At 43.5% G+C, this 17,766-nt stretch overlaps 1 protein-coding gene across 2 annotated transcripts in view; it reads right to left on the bottom strand.

The window, feature by feature from the left end:
* PRDM6 (PR/SET domain 6) overlaps nucleotides 1–17,766 on the bottom strand; it is a 147,325-nt gene that overhangs the window by 30,890 nt on the left and 98,669 nt on the right. For both annotated transcript variants that reach the window (XM_001363514.4, XM_056804508.1), the window contains 2 exons: nucleotides 12,109–12,236; nucleotides 8,460–8,584 (listed from right to left, as the gene is read on the bottom strand). In XM_001363514.4, coding sequence (XP_001363551.1) covers nucleotides 8,460–8,584; nucleotides 12,109–12,236 — 253 coding nt within the window. The remainder of the gene's footprint in view (nucleotides 1–8,459; nucleotides 8,585–12,108; nucleotides 12,237–17,766) is intronic.

Here is a 17,766-nt window from a genome sequence, read left to right as displayed (position 1 = left end):
CCCACTCTGGCTGTTCCTGGGGAGGCTCAAGTCTTCCCACCGGCTGCACTCTAAGAAACAATTTAAGGGGTGACTGGAGCACAGTGCCACCTGCTGGAAGAACTACTCTCTCTTGCTAGTTAGGTAAGTGACAGCAGCCCGCTCTTCTACAGCCTTGCAGAGAACGCGAGTTAGTATATGCTGCCAACGCTAGGGCAGAACCTCCACCGTCATCTGGGACGCCCATCAAGCTCCCACCGAAGCTGCCCCACTCACACGTTTGGTCCTCCTAGAAAGTGAAGAACAGGGACTTTCATTCAGGTCCAAGGCGTTTATGGAGTGCCAAGTGCACACCTGCTAGAGGCGAGGAGGACACCAACTGAGCACCGATGTCCTTACTGACCACGAAGTAGGACGAGAAAAGAGAAGGCCAATCTGGGCAGAGACAGACACAGTCTAGGGGGAGAACAGGGCAGATGCACGGGAGAGCTCTGTAGACCCGAGTCCTGAGGAAAGTCCTTCCCCTCCACTCAGTTCCTCCCTCCCGACGGGGTCACTCTGCGGAGGTATTTCTTTGACACTCTCCTCTCTTGAAAACACGCCTCTCCAAACATGGCTGGAGCCAGGGTTCCCCCCAGTGTGAGAGCGAGGCCGCCTGAAGTTTCACACTAGGCCCTGTCAGCTTGATGCCGCGGGACAGCACGAGCAGCAGGCGTGCTTGTGAACATTTGTTCCGGGCGTTTCTGTAATTTTCTCTGAAATGAATCTCTCCGCAGGAACTAGTCCCTCCCTCCTGGAGGGCGGGGTGCTCACTACTGCTTGCACATACAGTCTGCTCGCAGGCGCCTCCTCATTGCTTCTTCTGGAAGGGCCACAGTTGACAGGAAGTGGCACACTCTTTGGAGATCGATGTGCCCCATTTAGAGCTATTGTTTATAGAAAACCGACAAACACACAAAAATTGTTTCCAGAAGTAAAATGTCTGCATGGAATGCTGCCTCCCTTCGAGTCACAGCAGATGGACGTGTGTGACGGATGGCCTCACTGCCATGGAGGAAGGCACGCCATTAGGGTGGGCAAAGCCATGCTATCTGTCCAGCGTGAAATATGAGTTTAAAGGGTTAAACGAGGGTTAAAGGCCCCCTGGGAAGAAAACGGCATGCTTTGGGTGGTCTCAGGATCTGCATTTTAATGGAAAGTGCTTAATATGTGTATATACACTCGCATAGTCACTAAGGAAAAGCACGTTTATTTCCTGACATTCCATTAACCAAACCCCCTTAGTTCCTGGGATGATTGGAGTAGAAATTCTCCATATTCATTCAACAAGCATTTGTGAAATGCCTGCTGTGGGCATCCTTAGAGCTCTAAGGAGGCTCTGAGGGAGAGTATAAAAGAAACCAAATTCGGGACAGTACTCTGAAAGGATCTAACCCTTCCTTGGTACACCTACTATGTGCAGGGAATTGTGCTGGAGTGCCGTGTGTGTGTGTGTGTGTGTGTGTGTGTGTGTGTGTGAGTGTGTGTGTGTGTGTGTGTGTGTGTGCATGTAGATACCAAGATGAGTTCATGTCTATGAGGGAGATAAAAGGACCCCCAACACATAAATGTATGTATGCAAAGCAGTCAAAGTACATACGGTGGCTGGCGAGATCTCCAGACAGGCACAAACAAAGCTTCGCAGCAGTTCTGCCCCCTTCAAGTCAGCTGAGGAAAATCTCTACACGTTCCCCAGGGGAAGAGAATTCACAGTCTCCAGGCTGAGCTATTCGCTCCACGCTCTTCCAGTGCATTAAGCTGGGCCTTCCAAATCCGTGCCCTTTTGTTCCCCGGAATGTTTCCTTGCCATAGACTTACTATGCCCAGCACAGAGCACGCTTGGGCCCCCCAGAGCATCTTACAGACCACGCTCTCTGTTTCCAGTACACGCGGTTTGCCCTTTTGCTGGGTTTCTTAAGGATGTCGTCATCTTTAAAGCAGGAATCGAAATCACGTGCCTGTAATACCCACTGGGAAAAGGGAGCTGATTGTTGAATATTAGCATCAATGGCTTCATTCCTTTAAAACATCCATCGACCCTTAGAGATTTGGACATGAACGTACTTTATTTTGGTTGCGCAATCCCCGAGATCTCCTTGCTCTATGGATCCTCCTTTCTGTGTTTCAGGTGCTAAATTCCAGAGCACACGGATACAGTGGAGTCCTCACTCCAGATATCAGCCTGAAAAATGCCTCCTCTGAACCTGGTTATGGCCTACGCCAAAGACTGAAAAGCATACTCCAGTGGCTGCCAGGCAACGCGTTTTGGGATGGGGCATGGAGCCAAGCCCAGACCCTTCCTGACCCCAGGCTGCTGAGAGTGGCAACTGGTACAGGAGCACAAGAACAGAAGGTTCCGCCTCCCAAGCCAGTTGTTTCATGCACGCGACAGTCTCCTGTTCATGATAGCATTAGGATCGTGAACTGATCCCTATTTGTAAGTGTGTTATTAAACTTCATGGAGTCAACTAGAGCAGAAGAAACGCTGCTACTATTCCCCCAAGAAACAACCTTGACGTTTCCAATTGTTTCTCATAATACTAATCAGATCCATATCATTCCTGGTGCAGCCTAACATAAAAGCCACCCTAAATGTACTTTGCAGATAAAGTTAACCTCTTGCTTTCATTGCCTTCGAGCCCCCACCCCTACGAATCCGTTCATCTGCTACAGCCTTGCTCTAGCTACATCCTCAGAGTCCAAGCGGTGGACCACATTATTGGTCTCTTTGGGACTTTAAGTACTCCGAAATTCAAGGCTGTTTGATAAATAGATGGCATCACAGTGAAGGTCTAACAGAAACAGTGACATGATGGAGTAAATGGGGGCATTTGAACATGGAGCTCCTAGATGCACAGTCTAGGTTCCATTTGTGTGGGACCCTCCACAGAACCATGGATACAGAAAGAAAAGACCAAATGGGCTCATGGTATGACTGAAACAACAAAGGAGCAAGCTAAGGAGAGAGGAGCAATACACGAACCTTCCAAAAGATGAGTGCCATTTTGGGCAGAAAGAGAAAAAATGGAGAGGGAGGATTGATATTGTTATTGTTGACTAACGAAATAAAAATAAGATGCAAAAGAAGGTTCATAAATATTTTCTGATGATGTGATTTTTTTATGGCAAAACAGAGGGAGAGAAGAAAAGGAAAATGATTTAGTCTTTGGAATCCCTTATGGGGAAAGAGAAAAAAACCGACTCCTTCAAGTTCTTATCTTTTTTCCCTGGTTATATTGAAACAACATCCTATTTTCCAGACAATTCACCCACATCTCAGTCAAGTTGGTGGGGAAAAAGTCAGTGAAATGGGTTTGGCGTGTAGTTTCATTTTTTTGTTGGGTTTTATTTTGTCACCATACATTCAGAGATAACATGCCTTGTTTAGGGTGCCATTGCTTTCATTGGATCAGCTCCACACAAATTGCTGAATAAATGAAACTCTCTCCAAATCCTTTTTATTTCAACATCTTTCTTCCCTTACTGGTCTAGTTGTTTTCCCTTTATCTAGCTAGTTGTTTCTCTTTGTAAACTGTTGAGAAATTAAGCATGAAATTAAAATTTAAAATTGAATTAATTTTTAAAATTAAGCATTTTTAGGAGTTGTTTCACCTCTCATGAAGTCAAGTTAACAAATTCCCATAGCAGTAAATTAAATGGTCCTATAGTGGTTTGGGGGGGGGGGTTGGCTTCTTTTCTTTTAACCCTTAGCTTCCATCTTAGAAGCAATATTGCTCCCATGAAGAAGAGAGGGACTACAAGAGACATCACAATAGACCCCGAGTGGAAATATGACCTAAATATAAAAGGTTACACATATGTGTGCATGTATTTATGTGTATGTGAATAGATATATAGATCTAGATCTAGATCTAGATCTAGACATAGATATGGATATAGATATAGACATAGATATATAGGTATAGATATGGATATAGATATAGATATAGATATGGATATAGATATAGACATAGATATAGATATGGATATAGATATAGATATAGACAGATATATAGATATAGATATAGATATAGATATAGATATAGATATAGATATAGATAGATATTTATTAACCCAGAAAAGTAAAGGAGATACTATTCCACATCTATGGTAAGGGGAGAATGCTCAACTAAACACTTCACAGAAGATCAAATGGATAATTTTAATTATGTAAAATTGAAAAAGTTTTCATCTAAGTACAAAACTAAAATGTAATAAAATCAGAAAAGAAATCCTTGACAGGAGTGAGAGGATATTTAGTGAATTTCTTCAATAGAAGTCAAAAAGAAGTATAGGAAAGTTCATTAGCATGGCAATTTCATGACTACTGTGCTAATATATATATATATATATATATATATATATATATTTCTTTAACTTCATAGGTAATGCCCTTTTTCGTTCATACCTACATACTGAAATGTTTGTGTTTGTTCGTGATTAAGTTTGTAACTCAAAAGAAAGGTTTCAAAGCCTCTAGACAATCACGTCTCATCAAAGCTCAATTTCCCCACATCTTTTACATCAATAAATGGCAACGCAGCTAGGTTCAATCAGAACAACCTGACTCCATTCATCAATGTGGAGCATTTATCCTGCTCTCTACTCTTCTTGTGCCATAGACAACCACCACACCCCTTCTTGCTTCTTCCTAAAACCTCGACCTCCATTCGCTTGGCCTAGTATTCCTCCAGAACTGCTCTCTGGGTCTTGCTTCTTTCCTCCATCCCCATTTTCAATGAGATCTGTGAGGGACACTGTCAAGTCTCAAGGAGGGAGAAAAAAGGAGGGGAAAAGCGTGAGACTAGGGTGGAAAACCTCACCACAGCATGGCCTCTTACCATCTAGACCCTCACTCCTCATCAGTCTCCAAGCAACAGTTGGAAGCAGCAAAGTGAGATAAAGGGAAGGACATCCCTGTCCCATTGTCACTCCTCACTGTTTCCTTCCCAAGGTCTTGGTCCTCTCCTCACCATCCACAGACTCCTCATTCACAGTATGGCTCAGTGTACCGCCATCCCTTCTTGTCACCAATATTTCACCTCCTCTTCTCCTTTGATTCCACCATGATCAACACTCCCCAAACCCCTCCAAACATTTATCCTCTCCTCCTGGCGGAGAGAGAGTAAAAAAAGGACAAAATGCACTTGGGGGCACACAGGGCCCTTAGATCAAAAAAAATTTTTTTTAATTTACCCTCTGTCTTGGAATCAATTCCGTGTACTGGGTTCTAAGGCAGAAGCAACAGAGGTTAGGTGACTTGTCCAGGGACACACAACTAGGAAGTATCTGAGACCAGATTTGAACATAGGACTTCTCACTCTAGGTCTGGCTCCCAATGATTTGAGCCACCAAGCTGTCTCTCCCCCTCTCCCCCTTAGATCAAATTTAAAGACAAACTAAATTAAGTAATGGGCTTGATGGGAAAGATTTTGGAATCCTTATTCCATGACATAGTTAAGGGAGTAGAGAAGAGGAGATGAGGAAAAACTCACATGCCTTCTAGTAGCTTCCTACTTTAATTATTTTTTGCTCATGAGGTCCCAGATAAGTTATTCTATAATGTATTCAGTGCTGTAAGTGCTGCCATATAAAAGTTTATGCTCCAAAATAAGGTGCTAATGCTCTGTCCTAATAGCAGTCGTCTCCGCCATAAGCTTTCCATTCATACTCTTCACTTTCTACACCAAAGGGTCCCTTATTCTAGAGTCCTTGACTCTCCCTGGATCCAATCCTGTTCCAGCTCCTGCCCCAGGACAGAGGATCCGTGATCAGTGACTTAGAGCTAAGAGAGTCATTCATCCTACTACTAGACAGGGAGAAAGATGGGTCAAAGAGTTCTTGCACTCGGACTTGTCAGGGAAGTGGGGAACCTGCTCCTAGCCTTCCCAAATCAGCACTCAAAATGCGCTTTCCCACAGGACTAACATTGCAAATGGTGACTAGTTTTTAGAGTACTAATAGAGCTATGTTTCAGAGATATGATGAATCAAAGAGACTTGTAGAACAATGCAGGAATATAGCCACCATTTGTAATGTTGCTTCCTCACAAACGTATTCTAAGATCCAAACATCTGTCTTTTATATGAACTTTCCGAATAAAAACCATTAGTTGGTTGGGGGTTGCCTGTATATGGAATATATATATGTATATACGGACGTAGGAAACTTCTCTGAGTAGATGCTTTCTTCAAAGGCATTATATACTTAACTGTCCTAGAACAAAATAGAGGGAGCACAAGTGGAACAACATGGAAGTCAGATGTGTTCTAAGGGACATAATAAAGAAAACAAATCAAGGAAAATCCTATGGTCTGTGCTAGATTATTAAATATGATTGCTCTTAAAGACAAGGACTATCAGTGAGGAAAGTCCTCATTTCTGTGTCAGAGGAAATAAGAATAGACGCATTATTCTCTGATGGACATAGACAGACCCACCTACTAAATCTGAAAGAAAATGATGAACTTACATCTAAGCCCAGAATTTCAGCCTTTATCAAGAGAAAACACAGAACCGAAGATAAATACAAGACATAGAAGGTACCTTAGAAACTTTCTAGTCTAACTCCTTCATCTTATAGCTAAAGAAACTAAAAACAAAGTGGAAGAGATGTATCAAAGTCAGGCTAGGAAGCCAACATTATGCTTTAGCTGTCAATTTTTTTCATGAACAAAGTACACACCCCTAGGGATTACTTCTAAGGGTCTCCCCGATATTTAATTACAGCCTCAGACACTTACTAGCTCTGTGACCCTGGGCTAGTCACTTCAACTTTTTGCCTCACATTCCCCCTGAGGAGAATGATCGCCCCTACCTCCCAGGGTTGTGTGAGGACACAATTAGTTGATCACTTTAAAGTCCTTGGCAAAACTTAAAGAACTACATAAATGCCAGCTATTTGTTATTAGTAGCAGCAGTAGTGATTATGCTCCTTACTTCCAGGGCTATAGATGATGGAGCACACCAGCAGCCTCAGGGATTATACTGAAACAGAATCATCTTTATACTCTAGGGGTGGGGAAAGAGAGGGTACAAAGGGAACGTTTCCTCTGATTTTGTCACATTTTTTTCTGATGATTTCATTTGTAGCCCTGTAGACCACCCGGGGTTGTGATTCCTTGAGATCTGATGAACCACGTCTTACTCGTCTGAATGCGATGCCATCAGGACTGTACATGAGCCGGTGTCATGCTGGTGACACTGAATAGTCTGAGGGTTTCAACTGAATATCGGACACTTTGGGACGGGTTCGGTCTAAGAGTAAACGCAAAGTGCAGAAGAGGCAGGCGGAGGCTTCAGATGATGCACTGAGCCGCCTCGTCCCAGGCTGAGCGCTCAGCCTTGCCCTAAAGGAGTGTGTTCAGGGAGGGACTGTGTCCTGAATGTGTATGTGACCGTGAACAGGATTCTCATCTCCCTCCCTCCTTCCATGCTCTGTGCCCGATATGGACCCCGACACGTGAGAGCAGGGAAGGGAGATGGCGTCCTCCTGGGCCTCCTCGTGCTTATCTGGACTAGGACTTCCTGAGCTTTTCCCCATTTGGGAAGAGAGGATCTGGAGGGACACAAGACCCTGAGTGGCAGGCTTGTGACAGGGGATGCCCCAACCTAGCAATTCATTATCTAGGTGTAGTGCCAACTGCTGGGGGAGACGAAGTCCAAAAAAGGGTTGAGAGGAAAATAATATCTACACATGAGTGAACAGAAGTCCATACAAAGCTGATACCAGATGGGGAAGCACGCGTGGCTGGGGATCAGGAGGGTCTCATAGAGGAGGTGGGCTTGAGCTGAGATGTGAAGGAAACAAGGCACTCTTAGGGGAAAGGTCAGGCATTCCAGGAATCAAAGACAGCCTCTGCAAAGGCGTGGAGATAGGAGATGGAATGTCACGAATGAGAAACAGCAAGAAGCCCAGCTTAGCTAGAACACAGACTGTGTGAAGAGCAGTTGCTGGAGCCAGATTTTGGACCCAAAATGCCAAACAGAGGAGCACGCATTTTATTCTGGGGGCAATAGGGAGCCATTGTTGATTTTTGAGCAGGGAATGGAGGTGGTCAGGGTTGTGCTTTAAGGAACATTGCTTTGGCTGCTGTGAGGAAGATGGATGGAAGAAGGGAGAGAAGACACAGGGAGCCCAGTTAGGAAAATACAGCAACAGTTCAGATAGGAGCAAAGGCTTTATGTGTGAAAAGTCAAAGGAAAATACGACATGTGGCATCGAGAAGACTCGGCAAGTGGATTAGATGTGTGAAGTGGGAGAAGGAAGGGCTCGTGGAAATGGAAGTAAAGGGAATCCTGGTAAAAGCAAAGCATTGACAACAAAGTGGCACCCCTTCTCACTGCATGCCAAACTTCACCAGCAGAAAGAAGCCCTTTGCGAAGCTCGCCTTTAAACGCTGGCTTTGGGACGTGGATTTAAAGCCAAAAGGAGTTCTTACGGTTTTCATCCTGGGCGATGCACTGTAGAGGGATCCCGAAGAAAGAGGTGTAGCTGTCATTGTACCACACCAGAAGCTCGGTGCCCCTGGGGATGTCGATGCAGGCTCGGTAGAATATGTTGGACCTGTGCAAAACAAACAGAAAAGCCAGCTGAGCGACATGCTCTCTCCATACCGACGGCCCTTGAACGTTCCTGCCCTGCCCTTCCGAAACCGCCTCTGAGTCCTAAATCTGTACCTGCCAGATCAGCACCAGACCTCGCTTAGTGCCCAGAACCCAAGAGCCTGTCAGACAACTCGCATTGATTTCCACGCCATCCCTCAAAAGGGCTTCTTTACAGACCCAAAAGACTGTCTGATCCGAAAGGGACCAGAACCAGGAGCTTGTAGAGAAATGATCCATTCTGTCGGGAGAAAAATCTCCTCTGGCTGAAAATGGAAAAGGCGCTGGGTGCCAGCCTGACGGGATGTTGTCTTCCTGTTTGAAGGGAAGCATTACGGAGATGTCTGCAGCTTGGAACTGGAGGTTACACCATCTGCAATGACACTAAACTGTGCTGCCATCTCCGGACCTGGTGAAAAAAAATCTTGGGGGCCTTTTTCTCCCTCAATTTTGATACAGGAGAAGAGTCCAGCCCCCGAGTCCGAGAGAAAGTCAATAAATCCAAGAGGAACACTTCACTGTGATAGATGAGGCCCCAGAACGATACGGCTAAAGTACAAAGAAATGAACATTTTTTACAACAGCCAGTGCACTGGAGAAAAAATATCTCTGGGCTGGAAAAAGATGTGAGACTGCCATCGGGCTTTTTTCCCTTTTCAATGAAGAATGGCTACAAGGATTAGCCTGAAGTTCAAGATAAAAGTATTTAGGGCTGGTAAGCCTTAAATTTCGTCTTTCTGTAAGGAATTGGCCCTAGCAGTGCAATTTGTTCCTTGTAGAACACTGCAGACACAAGGAGAATCCTTCACCACATTTTTCATGGCAGTGAGATATGCACTTGTCAACATATTTTGTCACCACAAAGTGGCTCTTGGCAATAGGATCATAAAGATCAATAAAAAAGTGCAGATTCTCAATATTTTACTTGCAGCTGCAAAAATTTCATTTATCTTGTTATTTTCCTCACTCAGTGCCATTCTGTCTCACGAGGGCACTGCTAGCTAAGCAGAATGTTTTTCCCCAGCATTCTATGAATATCTGACAAAAACTCCAGCCGTTGTCTGGCCCTCCTGACCCCTCCTCCTCCAGCGTTCCCGAAGCGGCGCATTTTATTAATTCTTTCCACCGTTACATTCAAAAATCAAAAGCGGAGCCGTGCTATAAATTACCGGCATGGCCAAACTTGAGGGAAATCAAGAGGACTTTGTACTTGAGCCTTGTAACATTTCATCTCTCCATTTGGCTTCCCTTCACGTAAACACAGCGGTCCGGCAAATGAATGTGCTAAAACCCAATGACACACTTTGCTGCTGAAAGAGCAGAACTGTTTTCAAGCAATGGGTGGTCTTCTCGGGCCTGGAGCAGGCCGAAGGAGAGAAAAAAAGTGTAAGCGTACACCGTCCCTTACAAGCAGGCCGAGCTTCCAAAACTCGCAGAAATCTCTGCATGCTGAAGCACATCAAAGGGATTTTTCCCTTTTCGGATAATATTTCCTTTGCTGACATGTATTTAGTATTGTGGATGGATGACTCATAAAGATAGCTTCATGGCGTCCCCACACAGTTGAAGGAGAACACATGCCAACAAACATTATTGTCAGCCTCAAAATAAAAACAAAACGTTCAGCTGAGGGTCAATCAATCAAGGGCGCTTTGAAGAAAATTCCATTTAGATATTACAAATCATAACAGAACGAATCTAAACCAGCTGACTCCTTGTGAAGAGGACGGCCATGCACAATAAAAATGAGGCTGCCTCTTCGGGGTCCAACTTTTCTATTTTCTTACACTTGGCCTGAGTCACTGGTGATGGATGCCAGTTTTTTAAATTGTGTTTTTGTAGTTCATTTGAGAAAGATCTGAAGTAATCGAAAACAGATCGCAGGGGGAACTCGAAGTAAAAGCTCCATCATGAAAGGCCACTTGTAAAATTCACTTCATATTGACAGCCCCGATGACTTACTCATGCCCACCTTCCTGGGGGTCTTTGCTGAGCTCTGGGGCCTCGGTCTGGGGAAGTTCTGTGGGTACCAGCCCTTCGCTAGCCTTGGCTGCTCCTCTGGAGGAAAGTCCTCCAAAAAGTCGGGGGAAGCGCCAGCAAAGGCTCCCTCGGACACCCGACGCCGATCTTTCCTTCCAACTGTCCTCTTCCTGGTTTGAGGGGAGGACAGAACACTGACACAGAGAGGCAGCGTCCAGTCAGACGGCTTCCTCCAGCGTGGGGACAATGGAGGGAGCACAGCAGGTTGGGCAACGTTTAGCCCGTGTCAGGGAGAAATCGGAAATGTGTCCTTCGAAAAATCTAACCAGAAAAGAAAACACATCGCTGTGGGCAAGGAGGCAAGAGGGCCCCAGGTGGGAATCCTGCTTTGATGCCTCTAGAATGCCTGATAAAGCTCACCAGTTGCTGCTGATAGCAAAGGGAACCCGACTCTTTATAACTGAGGTTGCGTATTGTTTTCGTGAGATTTTGGGGTGAGAACACTTGGCTGGGCTCTGAGTTATTTGGGGCTTTTTCCCATTGATTGGCATCTGCCTCCTCACTTCCACTCGAACCCTGGCAGTGCAGGGAGAGATGCCTGAACAACAGGTGCGCTGGCTGGGCTGATGGGCTTTACCGTCTTATAAACTCTCCAGAAACCTCCACATCCTAATCTGCACAGAACCCCATCCGGGTCACTGGGAAACCTAAAGCCACATTCTGAGGGATCAGATGGAAAATGGGTACTCGGGGCCCCGCCAGGTGCTGCAGAGCAATCTGTCCGCATTCCTGTGAGGGTTACCTGGGCCGGGGGTTCACGCACTGCCTTTGGGTGGGTGAAGAATTTCCCCTTAGAGAGAACCTGAAGGCCATGGACTGGGAGGATGTTGGAGGGGACGTCTAAAGAACAAGGGACCAAATCCCGCGAGACTCAGGGCCTCTGACGTCATCCTGTGCCCCGAGACTCAGCTCTTGGCTCTGTCTGTCGTCCACGTCACACCGAGGTAGCTACCAGCTGAAAGACCTTGGCGCAAATTCTGACTTTATTGGGGTGCGGAATTTACACCGATGCAGACGGACTGCAACTGCGGAACTTTGCTCCTGAGGTTGATGCACGGCCGGAGGAGCTGAAGGATCTGCACAAACCCCTCTCCAGTGAGTGTCCAAGAGTGCTTGAAGCCGGTTCTGAATACCTTCCGAGTTTGCCCTCCATCCATCGTGACACCCTGGGGACCTCTCAAAGCACTGTTATAATAGATATAATATTATTGCTTTCGTTTAACAGGCTTGACTTCCATTCTGTGCAGTGTAGAAGGAGGAGATTCTCTTCCCAGTAACCTTATTCTCAAACTCCTAAAAATGAAGAACTAAGCATCCTCGGGGAAATGCTGTTCACCAGTTCTGGCCGCCGTCATGCTGGGCGATATTTCTGGGAGCCACTGAGAAGGTCCCCGAGATGTGGTGTTTGGGCTTCCGTACACGCAAATGAATGAAGCTATGCCTTACCTGTACTGGACCACCGTTAGATTTTGTTCTCCGCAGTGCCGAGCGCATCGAATGTACCTCATCCAGCTTGACTTGCTGGGCTCCCCGCCATCAATAAAGTGCTGCAGCGTCCCATCTTGGTCATATATCTGAAGGAGAGGTCAAAAGGTCAAGTAGTTAGAACCAATCATCAGCCATCGTTTGCCTCCTCCTCTCCATGTCCTCCTCAAGTGTCTGCTGCAGAACTGGACAACCCTGAGCTTTGCCAGGGCTCACGGAGGCTCTCAGAAACTCAACAGCAATAAGAGGACATTTTTTTGGTGATGCAAGTCTGTGACAGTTTTCTTATCGAGCCAATCTTTCTGGTATTAAACATATTTGTGGTGTCTCAAAGATGGGGCCGTGTTTCCCAAAGGATATTTAACCTACTTTGACAAGCAACTCCTAAGTAATGAACTGCTGGATAAACAAAGAAATCTGGAGAGGGAGGCTACACTGACATGGCTGGAACATCTGAATCAAAGTCAGCCAGCCCCAAACCCAGCAGACTTCTTGGACGTTCTAGAGGTAGGAAACGTTTGCTAAACAAGCCGAGAAGGCCGGGGTGCAGGGGTGGGAGGCAGCTTTGCAGCTGCACAGCCCTATGGGAGAGAACAATTCATTTTATCTGTTCTGTAGTTGTTAGGAGCTGGGATTAAAGGCTCACCAAAGGAGGAGGACAAGAGGAAAATATTCATTCTCTAGTCCATCTAAATCTCTTAAACTTAAACTTAAAACATCTAAAACTCAGAACCACTGGCAGATCAGATTCGTCATTTTTTTTTCTGGTGAGAATTTAGGAAAATAAAATCAGCTTTAAATGCACCAATGAAACAGTCCCAAAAGTCTGATAAAAGAACGGTCCTCCTATAAAAGGTCCCACACTGCGAGACTTGCTTTCTGGCCCTGCACTGGTATATAAGCACTGAAAATAACCATCCTCAAGCCAATAGTAATAAGAAAATGTGGCAACAGACCATTCACTTGCAGATCATTTTCCATTCTACTACTTGACTCCCTCCCAGATTTAATCTTTCTATTCCCAAGCTCTACAGTAAACCCAAGATATTTTGGATATTTTCTTTCTGATGGAAAAAATACAATTTTTTCTCATTCATTAAACATCTTAGTTTATTGGATATTATTTAATAAGATAGAAAACCCTTTTTCAATAGTCGTTCTCTATCTCTATGCATTAAATACCCTAATATGGCCTGATTACATAAATATTAAAGTTACTGAACAGATAATTTAGTGACAAATGAAATCAATAATAAAACATGGACCTTTTACAATATTTTGTCCATAAGAAAAACTTTGTTACCTGAGTTGACTTCAAACCCTCACATAATAGTAGATGATTTCATTTCTGGAAATAAAACGTAAGCACTCGGTTTACCCCAGATTCTGACTAAAGCCTCAAAAAGCCTCTCCTCTCCATAGTCTTCTTTTTTTTTTTTTTTAAACCCTTACCTTCCGTCTTGGAGTCAATACTGTGTATTGGCTCCAAGGCAGAAGAGTGGTAAGGGTTAGGCAATGGGGGTCAAGTGACTTGCCCAGGGTCACACAGCTGGGTCCATAGTCTTCTTAATAGAAGAGTTCATTTCAGTTTCTTGCTTTTTCTTTGTCCTCTCATCAGCCTGATGGCACCAGCACTCCCAGAATACACTGCAAACCCCCCTACACACACACACACAGTTTCCTCACAAACTCTTCATAATCCAGCCCCATACTGGGACCAATTTCTGCAGGCAGGAAGGAGAGAGGGTTCAGAATAGTCACATAGACTTGTGCTACTAGTAGCCTTCCCAGCCCAGAAAGAGACTGGATTGTTGCACAGTTTAAGCATGGGGAATGGCATTCTCCAATCCCAGGATCGGTTAAAGAGGTCTAGGATGGGGCACAGTAAAGACAAGAGTATCTGAAAGCAGGAGAGCACAGCAGGCAGAAACAAGAGCACAGATAGGCAGATGGCTGAAGTAGAAAAGAATGGTATTGAGTGCACTCAGGCTCCATCAGAGAGGTTGGTGTATTTGTCAGAAAGGACAGTGAGGACCAGTTCCTGGTGAACTTTCCCCTGGTTCAGACCCCAGGTCGCATATTTACAGCCAGGGTTTCCAGTTTTTTATATGTCATTTTAACCAATTTGCACAGCTAAAGTATAAAACGGAATCCAGTCTAATATTGACTATTTTAGTACAGGTTTGAGAAAGATGATCAAATAATTCCAATTTTACATTTTGCCAGATAGCTTAGATTTTATCTGAAAGCTGCCTATTCGTATCCCTTTTATAATTTACCAATTTAGAAATGATTCTCATCCCTATAAACTGTACCTTACTTGCCCAAGTGTGTATCTGGGAGACATTATTATCTCTAGGAGTCAGCAGAATAGGAAGAAAGACTGAGTAAAAGATCAGATCAACCAAAGGGAAAAGACGTGCCTGATATACTTCAGAATGAACGGTAATTTTATAGAGCCTCTGTCAAGTAGGTCAAATAGGATCTCAAGAAGACATAACATTAAGAAATGGCAGAGGATGATTTTAGAAAAATAGAGAAACATCTACATGAACTGATGCAAAGTGAATTGAGTAGAACTAGGAAATTGTGCACAATGACTACAATATTTTTTTGAAGAACAACTGTAATTTTCTGTTATTTTTTGTCATTATTTTTTTTTAATTTTATAGTATTTTATTTGATCATTTCCATGCATTTTTCATTAAAGACAAAGATCATTTTCTTTTCCTCCCTCCCACCCCCCGTGGCCGACGCGTGATTCCACTGGTATCATATGTGTTCTTGTTTTGTCATTATTTTTATTTTGTTTTCTATGTTTTAATTTGTTTTTTATAATTTGTTATATGAATATATATATATATATAAATATAATTTGTTATTATGTAAAAAAACTGTTATTTTCAGCAATGCGATGATCCAAGACAATCCCAGTGACTCATGATGAAAAATGTCATCTGCCTTCCAAGAAAGAACTGATGGATTCTGAATGCAGGCTAAAACATACTCTTTTTCATTTTCTTTTCCTCTTCCTCTTCCTTTTTATTCATTTGAGATCTCCAAAAAATGTTTGGGAAAATGTTTTACATGATTACGTATATAAAATCTATATCAGATCACTTACCATCTAGAAGGGAGAATATTTGGAACTCAAACCTTTTTTTAAATGAATGTTAAAAAATTGTTTTTACATGTAGTGGTAGAAAATAAAATGTTGGGGTTTTTTTTAAGAAGAAGATATATCGTAGACCTAGAGAAGACAGAAGTGTTACTGGCTTGACCACATTCAAAGAACATTTAAGACCTAAGAACTTTTTTAGGATTTTCTGTTTATTGTTGCAAATTTGTTAGAAACTATACTGCTGCTGCTAAGCCGCTGAATAACCTTATTTAGGTATATGCAAAAATGCAAAAGCAGAAGTACCAACAATTTGTTTTCAGTTGCGTTTGACTCTTTTTGACACTATGGACCATATCCTGCTTAGAATATACATGGGTTTTTTTTTTGGTAAAGATACTAGAGCAGTTTGCCATTTCCTTCTCTAATAAATAAAGGCAGACAGAGGTTGTGAGTTCTGGTTCTGGATTTGAACTCAGATCTTCCTGACTTGAGGCCACGTGCTCTATCCACTGAAGTATCTAGCCATCCTCCACAACAATATAAAGTTATACTAAAACCCCCAAAGTCTTTTATAAGTGGTGGACAAACAGACTTGGGTAAATGTTCACAGACTTGGCTGATTGGCTCGTATGCTGGACTGTACAGATCCAAACAAACTTTTCCCCCCTACACAAATTCCAGCTTGGGGATTCTGTACCAAGATAAAGAAGGCTACCAAAAACCATTTTCATTTGTCAGCAGAGGAATGGGTGACAATGATCATCCCATTCATAAGCTGCACTTCCTGACTTTGCCGTGACGGGCTATAACTGATAGGTTCAGAGATTCTCTATGTAGAATAAAGTTGAAATCCAGTAGACAACAATTCAATTTGGCAAGTGCTAAATTAGATGCTGATTGCCAGAAACGGATAGAATCAACAGTCAGCTATGAATTTAGTAGACATTGTCAGCCAAAGAAGACCAGTATGGATTCAGATGCTCTGTGACCCTTGCAAAAGAAAGCAAGAAAGCTAGGAGCTAGAGACTTCAGGCAAAGAGTAACACAGATGGGAAGTTGAGGACTTTCAGTAGAGAGATCGCGCAGGAACTCTTTTTATTCAATTCTCATTCTTTGTCTTAGTTTTCGGCAGAAGAGTGGAAAAGGGAACAGAAAGCCAATGGACTGTATAAATTAATTCAGGCCACTAAAATGAGAAAATGGCACCAAAAGATGCAAGTGTCAGACCCATAAAGACAATGGAATATTGGATCTGTTCAGCAAGTTCCATACTGTCACTTATCCCACATGTGACACCAGAATAACTGGTTCTCCAGAATGCAAATTTTCCAATAGTCACGAAAGCTTTACATGATGATTTAACCAACAGGTCAAGAGAGATGTGTGAAACGTGTGGTCACTGAATGGAAAGAAAAGTATATTTGGAGAACAGAAGTACTGCAGCGACTTCCTGCCACTTGAAGGACATAGCAAGAGTAGAAAGCATACAGGGGTGGTGACTGACCGTTTCACATGTAGATATGGACACTCAATCGTGGACCAGAAAGCTTCCCAAACTGTTACAGTATGGCGGAAAAATATTTCTCAGCATCTGGACTTTGCTAGGATCTATTTCGACCAAGACAGACTTCGAAGGAACGCTTTGGCTGGCCCAGTACCTTACCACCCCAAAGGGTGCCTACCCTTCACGTTGGTTTTTCAATTTATACTGATTAATGTGTAAAAGGGGCATTGAGACAAGAACAAAAATCTTCATAGAGTCAACATAAGGCATTCCTAATTCATGTGTAAAATTTCACAAAGAATAATGCCAATAGCTTTATGGCTCGCTTGACGATGTTTGGGCATGAGATTTGCGTGCCTAGTGACGTGTGTTTTCAAGGCTCTGAGTATCAGCAGATAATAGATACTAACCAGTATATCTCTGGCCTGAGAAAGAAGCTGGAGAAATTTGGCTACTCGAATATATCTTCAGTTTAAGAAGAATGATGAAAGAAAGAAAGAAATAGTGGTGTGATGCTGACCACTTGGTTGCTATGAATGACATCCTAAGGTGTTGGTTGGTATTTTTGTTTTGTTAATTGTGTTTCAATGATATGATCTATCATTTCATATGAGAAACATGCCACAGATTTTTTGCAAGGAACTGTGAAATTGAAAAACCCAGCAAGGAATATAACAAGATGTTGAGATCAATTCCTGCAGCTTAGGATGAGATTTCATAAAAACTGCACGGGCTTCTGGGAGTTGCAGGTTTCCCAACCTAGGAAGAGTTTGGACTAGGGCACAGTCTGAACCTGAGCAATGGAATTCTGCCAGACCAGGATCTTTTGTCTAGTGTGAATATGAAGAGTAGCATCAGGAGACCTGAGTAGGCAGGCACACATGCTGGAGAGAGCTGAAGCAGATAGGAATGGCATTAATAATGTGAATGGTCCATCAGAGTAGAAAGTGTCTTCATCAGCCAGGAACAACTCACATCCAATATGGTGAACCTT

Source organism: Monodelphis domestica, chromosome 7 (assembly GCF_027887165.1).
Source record: "Monodelphis domestica isolate mMonDom1 chromosome 7, mMonDom1.pri, whole genome shotgun sequence".
Taxonomy (NCBI): Eukaryota; Metazoa; Chordata; class Mammalia; order Didelphimorphia; family Didelphidae; genus Monodelphis; species Monodelphis domestica.
This window is presented reverse-complemented; position numbering and strand designations above follow the sequence as displayed.